General features: G+C 46.7%; 1 protein-coding gene across 2 annotated transcripts in view; it reads left to right on the top strand.

Annotated features, from left to right (window-relative positions):
* Positions 1-2,826: 2,826 nt before the first annotated feature.
* METTL9 (methyltransferase 9, His-X-His N1(pi)-histidine) overlaps positions 2,827-12,572 on the top strand; it is a 56,043-nt gene continuing 46,297 nt past the window's right edge. The window contains exon 1 of one of the 2 annotated variants that reach the window (XM_075564606.1): positions 2,827-3,202. In XM_075564606.1, coding sequence (XP_075420721.1) covers positions 3,038-3,202 — 165 coding nt within the window. In that variant the 5' untranslated portion in view covers positions 2,827-3,037. The remainder of the gene's footprint in view (positions 3,203-12,572) is intronic. The other variant, XM_075564605.1, reaches the window with a different exon arrangement.

The raw sequence follows: 12,572 nt of genomic DNA on the forward strand, positions 1-12,572 counted from the left end.
TTTTGTATGATCTGTGCATCTCCTCCCCAGCTACCAGGCCCCTATTATGGATAATTGTGGTTTTCATATACAGTGGTGACATTCTAGTAGATGAAGGAAGGGGGCAGTCTCTGAGGACCATCTGAACTTCTGCTTAGTGTATTTACTCTTGCTGTTTTCCTTCCTGCTCATTTGTAATTCAGGAGGCTCTCTGTAAAGAGACAGCCAGGCCTCTTACATGGATGTTAAGACCAAGAGCTGGGATACCAGGTTCTCTGAAAAGGTCTGTTATTGAATTTGCTCTGCCTCCTTTAGGCAAATCACTTGATCACACTGTGTTTTGTTTGTTTCTTTTGCTCTCCTGTGTTTTCCTATCTTTGCTAAATACAAATGTATTTGAGTATTTTGTGAGTATTTACAGAGGATTTGAAGTGTGTAGGGAATCGTTTGTGCTAGGCTGGCTGCTAAGGTATAAAGCAAAAATCTAGTTTGAGATGTAAGTTTCTTGACATCCGCTGGCTCTAAGCTCTTCCAGCGACATTAGCACCGAGTTGCTCCTTGCTCATCTGACACATACTTTGCAGTCTCTGAGCTCTAGTGCAGCAGGCTTATCTTGTACTTGGAGGGGTCCAGGGAGATGGGTGGGGGATATATTTTATCTCCTTCATCTTCAGAAATGAAATATGCCATTTTATGTCTTCTTCTGCTTGCTCTCCTCACTTAGGAAAGGCAAAGGCTTTCTTTGGCGACTGATTTCAAGGGCCAGGAAGGAGAGGTGACATAGTAAACAAGTTATTTGGATTTGCTACCATACAGGGTGTTACTGGGGGGCCCATGGTGTGGGCTGCACTGGATGAGTCAGAGGGCGGGGGGCACAACAAAATGAGTCTACAGGATTTCTGTGCCTTGAGTTCCAGACAGAATTGTATTATTTTTTGTAAAGTAAAAATAGCCCTATAGTTTTAACAAAAACATTTTTTACCCCTATGTCTGGTTTACATATATCAATGTCTACAGGCTAAAACTCTATTATTAACTTCTTGAACCTTCTATTGTCATTATTGTCCAATTACAATAATGCTGTGAGTCATGTGGTTTTCTCTGGCTGTGCCACAAGCATGTGATGTTGTTTTCGTTGCTGTTTTTATAGTCTCCGATTTTGTCATATTTTCTGGTGTTTTAGCTACGATGTTGTGGTAATTATGTGTTTGCGAATTTAATACTTTTTGAGTGTGAATGGAATAGTCATTAAAAGGAGAGCAGGAGAAAAATAAAAGCTTTTGCTCAGTTACTAAAAATGTAACTCAATGTATGTAGAAAGACTTTACACGATCATTGTGTTGCTAGCATGCATGTAATTGAAGTACTACTACATTTGAACAATGTACCTTTATGTTATTCTGATTAAATTATTCTTTATGGTCTAGAAGAAGAGGTCTCCGGTGTGGGTGGGTGGGAGGGCAGTGTCACCCCCAACCCTAAAGATGCCAGTCTTACTACAGCCTTTGTAACGGCTTGGGCCAGGTTTGAACTAGATTTGGTGAGGTGCAGGCTCTTTGGAGTTTGGGCAAGAAGCAGTCAGGAAGTACAGTGGGTGGAGAGAACACAAAGTACTTCTCCGTCTCTCTCTCTCTTTTGATTAGAGCCTGAGGCAAATCAGGTAACAAGATGCTCCTGTAGGTACAATGTACTGAGATTCTTAGAAGCTAAAAAAAAAAAATTGTCATTAAGCAATGATTTGGTTTCTCAAGTGGCTCCCCCGACCGGTTCCAGAAATGAAAGCGTATGGAGTGAACGGAAGGGCTTATCCCTTTTGTCCTGAACTCAAAGTGTGTTGTTCTTAGGCGCCCTCGAGTCGGCTCTGACCCATAGCGGCCCCATGCACAACAGAAGGAAACACTGCATGGTTCCCTTTCTTTTGGGTCGGTTAAATGAAAAGCACTTTCTAAATCAAATCCAAGGAGGGGCTTTTATGGTTGGAGGGTTCATGAAGTGACACTCCTCGGTTGCCGTTTGGGGAGGCAGCAGGCAGGAGCCCAGAGCATCCCCTTCGATTTTGAGACCTGGTTTCAAGGAACATCCGGGTAAAGACGGCTCCCACAGGTTAGTTCGCCCGAGAGCTTAGGTTCCAGTGTCTGTCTGTGGAGTCCAGGCAAGAGCAGCCAGAGATTCTGATTTGGGGGTCTTCATCTTTGGGCAGTCATGAGTACATCAAAACATTACCTGCAGGTGCCTCCGTTGAAGCAGCTTGTAACAAAGGCAGCGCTTTCCCGATGGCCCTTGTAGAAACACGGAGCCAGCACCTGGCCAGGCTCGGTGGTGTTTCCTTCGCCACGATGCCTGTCGGCCTGGCGGCTTCTGCGAGACGCGAGGTGGAAGGCCCTCGCGGCAGGTTTCGGGCGGGTCAGCTTGGAGCCGTGCTGGTACCAGCAAGAACTGGCATCCTTCGTCCCTAGAAAGACTTGGGTCGGAGTGAAAGCTACGAGACCCACCCCGGTCCAATCGGCTTAACAAAAGTGCCCCTCCTCTTCGGGGCTGGGTAGAGAAGCGCAGAGGTCACGACCGAGACAGACCAGCGGTCCATCCGGTACCTCGTTGGAGGGCGAGGAGGCCTCCGTGACTGTCCTCGGGGGTGATCTCCGAACCTCTCCGGATCTTGGGGCGCCGCCGCCATCACGCTGGGCCGCAGGAGACCGTCGGCGGACGCGTGCACGCGCGCCCCCTGGAGGCCGCCGGCCGCCTCCCAGCCGGCCTGCTGATTGGGCCGCGGGAGCGCGCGCGCGGAGGGGACGCGCCGCGCCGCCGCGCCGCGCTCCGGCTGGAAACTCGCGCCGCCGGCGGCGACGTTCCGCGGGGCGGAGAGGAAGGAGGCGGTGGGCAGGCCGCGCTCGGGCCGCTCCTCCCCGCCCCCTGCCTCGGCCCTGGAGGGGCTGGATGGGCAAGTTGAGCGCGATGGCCGGAGCCCGGGCGGCAGCGGCGGCGGTGGCCAGAGGCGGCGGCGCCTCCTCCTCCTCGCCTCAGCGCCGGCGGTGATCGGCGGGAGCGGCCGCGGCCCCCGATGAGACTGCTGGCGGGCTGGCTGTGCCTGAGCCTGGCGTCCGTGTGGCTGGCGCGGAGGATGTGGACGCTGCGGAGTCCACTCGCGCGCTCCCTGTACGTGAACATGACGAGCGGCCCGGGCGGGCCGGCGGCGGCCGCGGGCGGCAGGAAGGAGAACCACCAGGTACGCGGCCCGGCCCGGTGCGGAGCCGGAGCCCGGGCCGGGGCCGGGGCCGGGGCGGGGGCGTGGCGGCCCGGCCTTCCCGCGCTCGGCCCGGCTATTGTGCGGCGCGGCGCGGCGAGCGGGCGAGCGGCCGGGGCCCTCGCGCCGCCGGCCGGGCCCCGCGGAAAGTTTTCCTCGCCACTTCCCCGCCGGGCGCCCGGCTCGGGCCCCGCGGCGCCTTTTGTTCGGCGGGCGGGCGGGCGGAGGCCGGCGTCCCCTTCCCCCGCCGCGGCCCGAGCGTGGGCGCCCCGGAGCCCGGCATTGTTCCCGGGGCCCTCGGCGCCCGCGTCCGGCGGCGGGCACGCGGGGAACCTGGGGACCGGTGCGTGGCCCGAGGCGCCCGTCCGACCCCGAGGCCTGCGATGTACAGGACCCCTCCCCCGGACATCCTTCCCGACCCTCCGGACCCCAGACGGACCGCCGCTGCACTCCGGGGACCTACAAAGGGGTCGTAGGGAAATGCACACGGGCCATCGGAGCCCTTGAACTCTGCGGGCCGTGGGGGTGACATTTTGGTTGGGGCGTGCAAAGACGCGTTTGAAAGGTGCTCACGCCACCCTGCTGATCCTTCCCCTCCCGCCGAGGAGAAAGCGCCCCGAACCTCCATGTAGGTGTCTGGCCGGAAAGATGAGCAAAGAGGAAGATGATGCAAGCCCTTGACAGGAAGGGTTTTTTAAAACACGGCTGGGAGGACTGAATTCTTTTGTAAAAGTTGTCGCCCTGGACCGTAAGCGATGCGACGTGATGGGTGACAGTGTTATTAAGCTCCGGTTCTGTGCCATGTAGAAAGTACGCGCAGGCCGGCAATAGAAGAGGCAGAGGTTTTTTTAATTTCAGCATAAGTTTGTGGGTAGCATGATATTAATTTAAAAGCGGTTTGGGGGCCTTTGCTATAACGATGACTTAGAACAGCTGTATGGATAGTAACCTTTTTCTTTTTTCAAAGAGCAGTAACTCATTAATCCCCATATCATCTTGTGTGTGGTCAGTTTAATAAGATTCCTTATTTTCCTGTGTTACTTATCTTAGTCCACGTGTTCAGAGAGTGGGCATCCAGGTCGATTTCATGGGTTATAGTGAAATTAAAGAATTTAGGGAGGGGGAGAAAACTTCAAAAAAGTGACATACAGTTTTGATGAAACACATACTAGTAATGGTCCTTTTCTTACTTTGAAAGGAATCCCAAGTGTCTTTGCAATTATCAGTAAAGTTCCAGCTGTCCCAGATTGACAAATGGTCAGCTCCAGTACTAGTATTCTGTGTGTGCAGTCTGGTGGCTCCGTGGTCGAAGTGCTCAGCTAGCTGAAACCCACCCGCAGCTGGAGAGAGAGGTGGCAATCCGGTTTGGGGGACATAAGGTTCCTTGTTCCACGACTTCCAGTCTGTCGGGACTCAGGGACGGATCTATGTACAACACAGGGAAAGATCTATCTGTGTACAACAGAACTCTGCCTGGTCCTGGGCCATCCTCACAAGTGTTGCAAAAACCACATTAATTGTTCACGCACGCACTGCCATGGAGTCAATTCTTAGGAACCCTATAGGACAGGGCAGAACGTCCCTTTGGGCTTCCACGACTGTAAATCATTCAAGGGAGTTGACAGTCTTTCTCCTCCACAGTAATTGCTATGGTTCTATTACTCTAGTTTATTTTCAGAAACAATAAAGTTACTGTACTGCCATCAAAATGTTGCATAGCCATATGTGTAGAATGATGACTTAGAAATGTCACGTTTAACAAACACTTAATACACATAAGATCCTGGGTAGGAAGAAGAAGAAGTAAAAAGGCTCATCCTGGAATTCTGGTTAAGTCTCTGGGTTGTAAGTGTTTTATAAAAGGAACCCTGGTGGCATAGTGATTACGAATTGGGCTGCTAACCACAAGGACAGCGGTTCAAGACCACCAGCTGTTCCACAGGAGCAAGATGAGGGTTTATACTCCCATAAACAGTTGTAGTCTCAAAACCCCACAAACACAGCTCGACCCTTATTTGTAGAGGGTGGTTGTGAGTGGGAATCAACTTGATGTCAGTAAGTTAAAATTGTTATAGCACTTGCTGAGATTACCTCTACTTAATATGCTTTTGGTGCTCATAAAAGGATTAGATTTGCTTTAACATTTGAGAAACTGTCAGCAGTTGACTTTTGTGACGCCTAAATGGAATTGATAACTGCCACCTCAAAATACTTCCTAACCTGAGGCTACTTTCTCATTGTATGCTTTGAAGTAATCTGTCAGGGTACTATGGAAAAAGTACTGGTTTCAGATAGCATCCTGCCATTCTGCCCCTGAGATATTTGTCTGTGTGAGAGTTTTAAGCAGGTGCATTTAATAGTTTGGCAGATGCCTTCAAGGTGATGACTGGTCTGATGCTTTCTGAATTTTTAGGCAGGAGAGACTTTTTTACTAGCATTGAGGAATCTAGACATGATTTTGATATTAATACATTCACATTGTGAAAACTAATTGCCAGTCAATAAAGATGAAAATGGACAGAGGAAAGTGTATCTAGAAACAGTTGTTAAAAAAAAAAAGAGAAAAGAAACAGTTGTTACTTATGTGGTACTTCTCACCCCATCTAATTAGGTAGCTTCATACAAGGCTTCCTGGTATTTAAGTGGTGTGTGTGTCCATACTCAGCCGGGTCTCTCTTGGAGTTGCTTGGTTATGGATTTGATCAACCCATACTTACCATATGTACTCGTGTATAAGCCGACTTTTCAGCACATTTTAAATGCAGTTTTTGTAGTAAAATTAGGTGCCTCGGCTCATAGTCCGAATTTTCCTTCTGGTTGTTTTATTAGGGAATCATGGTGGAAGGTTCTCTAGTTACAAGAGAAATTTAGGACACCATTTATTCATTAAAATTTTCTATTTAGTTAATATAACCCAGATTCCAAAACCATACTCACCCAGGAGTTGATTCTGACTGAGAGTAACTCAGTCGAGTCAGGCTGGATAGAACTGCGCCCCATTCACCTTTCAAAGGCGGTGGTCTTTACAAAAGCAGGCTGCCACGTCATTCGTGTTCCAGCCGCAGCCCTTTTAATTCGAGTGCTTAATCACTGTGCCACCAGAGCTCCTTCCTTGGGCTAAAGCAGCTCTGAAACTCCAGTAACAGCACCATTTTAATAACTTGTTTTGGAGTGCTAAATTGGCTCTCATTTGAGACAGTTGAGAAACAGGGCCTCCCACTATAACAGGGATATAATTTGGTTTGCTGAATTTTTAATAGTCTATGAAAAAGAATAGTTTTACATTTTAATTGCCTATATAGTCAACATAGTATTTTGTAATATGTAAATTTATATAACCAAGTCCACTGCCATCGGGTTGATTCCAGCTCACTGTGGCTCTTGGGATTTCTGCGCTGTACAGCGTCATCTTTCTTACTCTGAGTGGTTGGTGGGTTTGAACTGCTGCCTTTGCTTTTCTTAACAGCAGTCCAAAGCTTTCCCTGACGACTCCAGGAGGGCTCCTTGTAAATTTTATATCATAACCAAATCCACTGGGTATCTGAGGGTATAAATCCTTCTGGGAGCAGACAGCCTCATTGTTCTCCGGAGGAGTGGCTGTTGGGTTTGAAGCACTGACCCTGTTGTTGTAGTAAAGTTTTACTGGAACAAAGTCATGGGCGTTCACTCCTCTGTCATCTCTGGCTGTCTTTGTGCTGCAATGACAGAGCGGAGGGTTTGCAGCAGAGAAAGACTGTACGCCTAAAATATTTCCTATTGGGACAGTGCAGAACAAGTTTGCCAAACCTGTCATAATTTTTTCGAGACCATTCTCAGCTTCTTTAATTAGCAGCATATTCTTAGGGAGTAGAGTAGGGCAGTGAGAAATTAGTTGATGTTACTTTTCAATATGGTCACACTCTGAACCGATAAAAAAACCACAACACAAACTAGGAAATCGGGTCCTTGTGAACTTAGTACTTAAACTTAGTGCCACTATTTTGGAGCTTTTGAAACATGAAAGGACTCTTAATTGCTACTATCTTTTGGTAATTACAGGTATCAGTCAATGTATGGCTTAATAGGCAGAAGGAGGCAGGGAAAAGCCATAGAACTGGCTGGAACCTAACCCTAACAATTTCTACAAGTGATACACTGCAAGATTTTTCCAAAGCACAGCTGGTGTTCTCTACTGTCCTAAATTATTAAGGGGTGTCATGTAACATCACAAGTACATGTATTTTCAGTTATGTATTTTGGTTTTTAACGTCTTTTATAAGCCCTGAACTCCTTATATAAGCACCGTGCCACAGATACTGATGAACACAGCATAGGATTTCATAGATGTGAGTTTTTGTATTTCCAAGTCCAAACAAAACAAAATCCCCCCAAACGAAAGAAAACAAAACTTGGGCGTTATTGCCAGAGGTCAAAGGTTATGCCTCCAAAGTCCTGTCTGAATTAAGAATGCTTTAGGTAGTCAGCCAGCTGGGCAGAGGACACTGATGGGTTGGAGTCCTGGCCTGAACTATCTTAGGGCTGGTGGAGGCCTTTGGAGTTGAATACCAAGGAGACTTTGGAAAGGGCTTCTTTCCTTCATTCCAACCTGTGTTGAAGCCCTACACCAGTGTTGGCTTCAATTTTCCAGAACACTAGGGCTTCTCTCCCTCCCTGCCTGTGCCAGTGGCCTTTATACTCCCCCGTAGAAGGTGCCCTAGGAGACGCTGATAACTTCCAGTAAAAGGCGCTATTGTTCGGTCTCCCCAAGTCTTCGTTAACAATCTTAGCATCATAAAATACCAATATGATTCTGTGTGAGTATTTTGAAATGAGGATTGCCAGTGGATCTCAATTTATTAACTGAATAAACACCAGAGCAACTTTAATCTAATCCATATGCATCTTTGTCCACAAGAATGAGAGTCTGCTGCGGCGCTCTATGCATGGAGTTCTCCCATCGAGAGGTTTGGTGATTGGTAGAATGGTGAATAGTTTGAATACTTACTGTTTGTGGAGACCCTTGGAGATGTAATGTACATACTCGTGTACAAGCCGAGTTTTCCAGCACATTTTTAATGCAGTTTTTGTGGTAAAATTGGGTACCTCGGCTGATATTCGGGTCGGCTTTTACTCAACTATATATGGTAAATGTTAATCATGCTTGGTTACAAAGTTTGGCAGTTCCAGCCTAGCCAGAGGTATCGCAGAAGAAAGGCTTGGATATTTGCTCCTGACAAATTAGCGATCAAGAACCCTATAATTCTAATCTGACACGCAGGAGCTTGCCATGAATTGGAATTGATTTAGAGCAGCAGTTCTCAACCTGTGACTCACGATTCTTTTGGGGGTTGAATGACCCTTTCACAGGGGTTGCCTGATTCTTTTTTTTTTTTTAACATTTTATTAGGGACTCATACAACTCTTATCACAATCCATACATACATCAATTGTGTAAAGCACATCTGTACATTCTTTGCCCTCATCATTTTCAAATCATTTGCTCTCCACTTAAGCCCTTTGCATCAGGTCCTCTTTTCTCCCCTCCCTCCCCGCTCCCCTCTCCCTCATGAGCCCTTGATAATTTATAGATTATTATTTTGTCATATCTTGCCCTGTCCGGCGTCTCCCTTCACCCCCTTTTCTGTTGTCCGTCCCCCAGGGAGGAGGTCACATGTGGATCCTTGTAATTGGTTCCCTCTTTCCAAGTTGCCTGATTCTTAACAGTAGCCGAATTACAGTTAAGAAGTAGCAACGGAAATAATGTTATGTTTGGGGAGGGGGAGTCCCCCCCACCTGAGGAGCTGTATGAAAAGGTGGCGGCCTAGGAAGGTCGAGAACCACTGCCTTAGAGTCAGTGGGCATGCTGTATATGCTTGGCTCCCAGAAAGCAGACTACCCTGACTGCATTACAGAATCTTCCAGTGTGATCTTTGAATTCTTAGCTATCAGTGTATTAGCTTTGGTGGGCTTGTTCTAACCACTTCCTGAAATGTCAAGTAAAATAGAATCTCTTCTTTTAAAAAAAAAAAATTAGTCTTTTGACACTTTACCCACATAAAATTTCTAGAGCAGCATTTCAGGAGTCGAGTCACATTCGTCAGAGCTATGTAACCATCTCCACGATCAGCTCCAGGACATTTCTTCTTCCTTGTACTCATTGTTGTGAGCTCCCGTTTCCTGCCCACCTCCATGACCACACCAGTTGTCTGTGGGCTAAAATCTGTTCTGGTGCTCTGACCAGTGGAGCCTGGTGGATTGCCTTGCATCTCCTTTGAGAAGTGCTGGGTGCCAGGCCCTTATTGGTCGATGGCATTCATTTGACTCCAGCTCATGGCCACCCATGTGCAACAGAATGAAATGTGGCTGGCTTTAGACATTGCCCTTGCCTGCACTTCTGCTCAGACCGGTCTGTGTGGATTTTGGACAGGAAGGGAAAGAAAATGAGCAACTCGTGGGTTTTCCATGCGCTTCAGGCTCTGTAACATATCAACCCCTTTAATCATTAAAACAACACTCCTGGGTAGGTGCTGATGTTTTGCATATTCTGTGGTGTGGATTCTGACTCAGCTGCCAACCCTCTGTGACCGTAGTTTCCCCTTCGGGTTTTTCGGTGGTGCTAATCCTTTGGGCTGCTACCCACAAGGTAGGCACAAGCCACTCCTCGGAAGAAAATGATGCTTTCTACTCCCATAAAGAGTTACAGTCTTGGAAACCCACCAGAGCAGTGCGACCCTGTCCTATAAGGTCATTGTGACTCAGAAATCGACTCCAGGGCAGTGAGTTTAATGTCTATGGAGCATGTTGCTGGGTGGGGTCTTTTCTCCTGCAGAGCAGCTGGTGGGTTCAAACCAAGCACTTACCTGATTTGCCTCCAGGGCTCCTTAAGGACCATGCCTATTTTATAGACAGACGATTGATGGTGAGAGATGAAGAAATTTACTCAAAAACCCAATTCTGCTTTCAAGATTTGCTCGACTGCTTCATGGCGCCTGTCCTAGGAAACCTCGTATTGCGTCTTATTGTAAAGAAGTCTGTGCAAGCGGGGATAACTGCTTATGCAGCTTTGTGCAAAGTACTCGTCTTTGCAGTTTGAGTTAGACAAGAATTGGACACCTGCTTAAAGTTTGTCATTCTTCTGTAGTTGGCACATGCTTTTTGTCACACTTAAAAGTAAAAAAAAATCTCAACTAGAATCAGTAAGTTTAAATTAAAAAAATTTTTATATGACCTTATAACTCTACCAGAGCAAGTTGTGATTGTTCTCAGTGGGGCTTGTTTAGATTCCTACCCTAATACACCTGAAGCTATACAGCCACCACCCCACTAGACTGCTGAGTGGATTTCAGTAGAACTTCGCTGACCAAGGTAGACTAGAAAGAAAGGCTTGGGGACTTAGTAATTTTGAAAATCGTCCAGTGAAAACTTTTTGGATCACAATGGTCTAATCTGGAACCAATCATGGGCTCAATGGTGCATTGTCTGTTCATTGTGCCTGGGGTCACTGTGTCAGGAGACTTGAGGGCAACCAGCAACCCCATTTCCCCAAGGCCATCTCATTTCAGAATAAAAGACTATATGCTGGCGCAGGACCAGGTGGTATTGTGGTGTCCCTAGGTCAGATCCACTTTGACTACACCCAGCAAGTGTCATCATTTTATAGAGGGCTACTGGAGGAAAGTCAAGACACGATTTCAGAAACTCTTAAGTGCAGCCCACAACCCGATGAACAAATACAATTTGGTAGAAAAATCAGGTTTCTGTATCGGTCAAGATTATTTGAGGTTTATAACTTGTGTAGGATGTTTATGGGCTTAATGAAGAAATCTTTTAAGGCAATACAGCCCATTTTATTTGCTAGTACTGTCAAACATGTATTCAGAACTCAAATTGTTTACCTGATATGGCTATTTATTTTGTTAATTATTACTGTCTTTGTAGTCTGGTTATAGGTAGGCAGAGCATTGTTATTAAGTGATGTTTTAAATTGTTACGTTATATTTTATTATATATAATGATTACAACCTACTTTATTTGGAATGGAATAACTTTTTTGGGTGGGGGAGATCATGTTATTGGGGGCTCTTACAGCTCTTATAGCAATCCTTACATCACATTTTTTAGAATAATTTTATTGGTGGCTCATACAACTCTTATTACAATCCACCTATCCATCCATTGTGTCAAGCACAATGTACATTTGTACGTTTGTTGCCATCATCATTTTCAAAACATTTTCTTTCTACTTGCGTCCTTGGTATCAGCTCCTCATTTTTTTGCCATCCCTGCCCCACCCTCCCTCCCTTATGAACCCTTGATAATTTATAAATTATTATTTTCTCATGTCTTACACTGACTAATGTCTCCCGTTATCCACTTTTCTGTTGTCCATTCTCCTGCGAGGGGGTTATATCTAGATCATTGTGATTGGTTCCCCCTTCACCCCCCCTCCTTTTCCTTCTCCTTCTTCCCCTTACCCTCCTGGTATGGCTACTCTCATTATTGGTCCTGAGGGGTTTATCTATCCTGGATTCCCTGTGTTTTCAGCTCTTATATGTTCTCGTGTACCTGCTCTGGTCTAGCCAGATTTGTAGGGTAGAAGTGGGGTCATGATAATGGGGGAGAGGAGAGGAAGCATTAAAGAACTTGAGGAAAGTTGTATGTTTCATTGGTACTGTACTGTACCCTGATTGGCTCATCTCCTCCGCCCCCTCCCCCTTCTGTAAGGGGGTGTCCAGTTGCCTACAGATGGGCTTTGGGTTCCCACTCCGCATTCCCCCTCATTCACAATGGTATGATTTCTTGTTCTTTGATGCCTGATGGTTCATCCCTAAGACACCCCGTGATCACATGCTTCTTTCATGTGGAATTTGTTGCTTCTCAGCTAGATGGCTGCTTGTTTATCTTCAAGCCTTGAAGACCCCAGATGCTGTATCTTTTGATAGCCAGGCACCATCAGCTTTCTTCACCATATTTGCTTATGCACCCTCTCTGTCTTCAATGATTGTGTCGGGAAGGTGAGCATCATGAAATGCCAGGTTAGTAGAACAAAGTGTTCTTGAGTTGAGTGAGTACTTGAGTAGAGGCCCAATTCATACATCAGTTGTATCAATCATATTTGTACATGTGTTGCCATCATTTTCTAAACATTTGCTTTCTATTTGAGCCCTTGGTATCAGCTCCTCTTTTTTCCCTATCCCCCTCTCTACCATCCTCGTGACCCCTTGATTATTATGTTATTATTTTCATATTTTACACTGATTGCTGTCTCCCTTCTCCCATGATTTCTTCTCATTTCCCCACCTGCCTCCCACCCTCCTGGTATTTCTACTCCCATTTCTATTCCTGAGGGGTTTATCTGACCTGGATTCTGTGT

Source organism: Tenrec ecaudatus, chromosome 12 (assembly GCF_050624435.1).
Source record: "Tenrec ecaudatus isolate mTenEca1 chromosome 12, mTenEca1.hap1, whole genome shotgun sequence".
Lineage (NCBI taxonomy): Eukaryota > Metazoa > Chordata > Mammalia > Afrosoricida > Tenrecidae > Tenrec > Tenrec ecaudatus.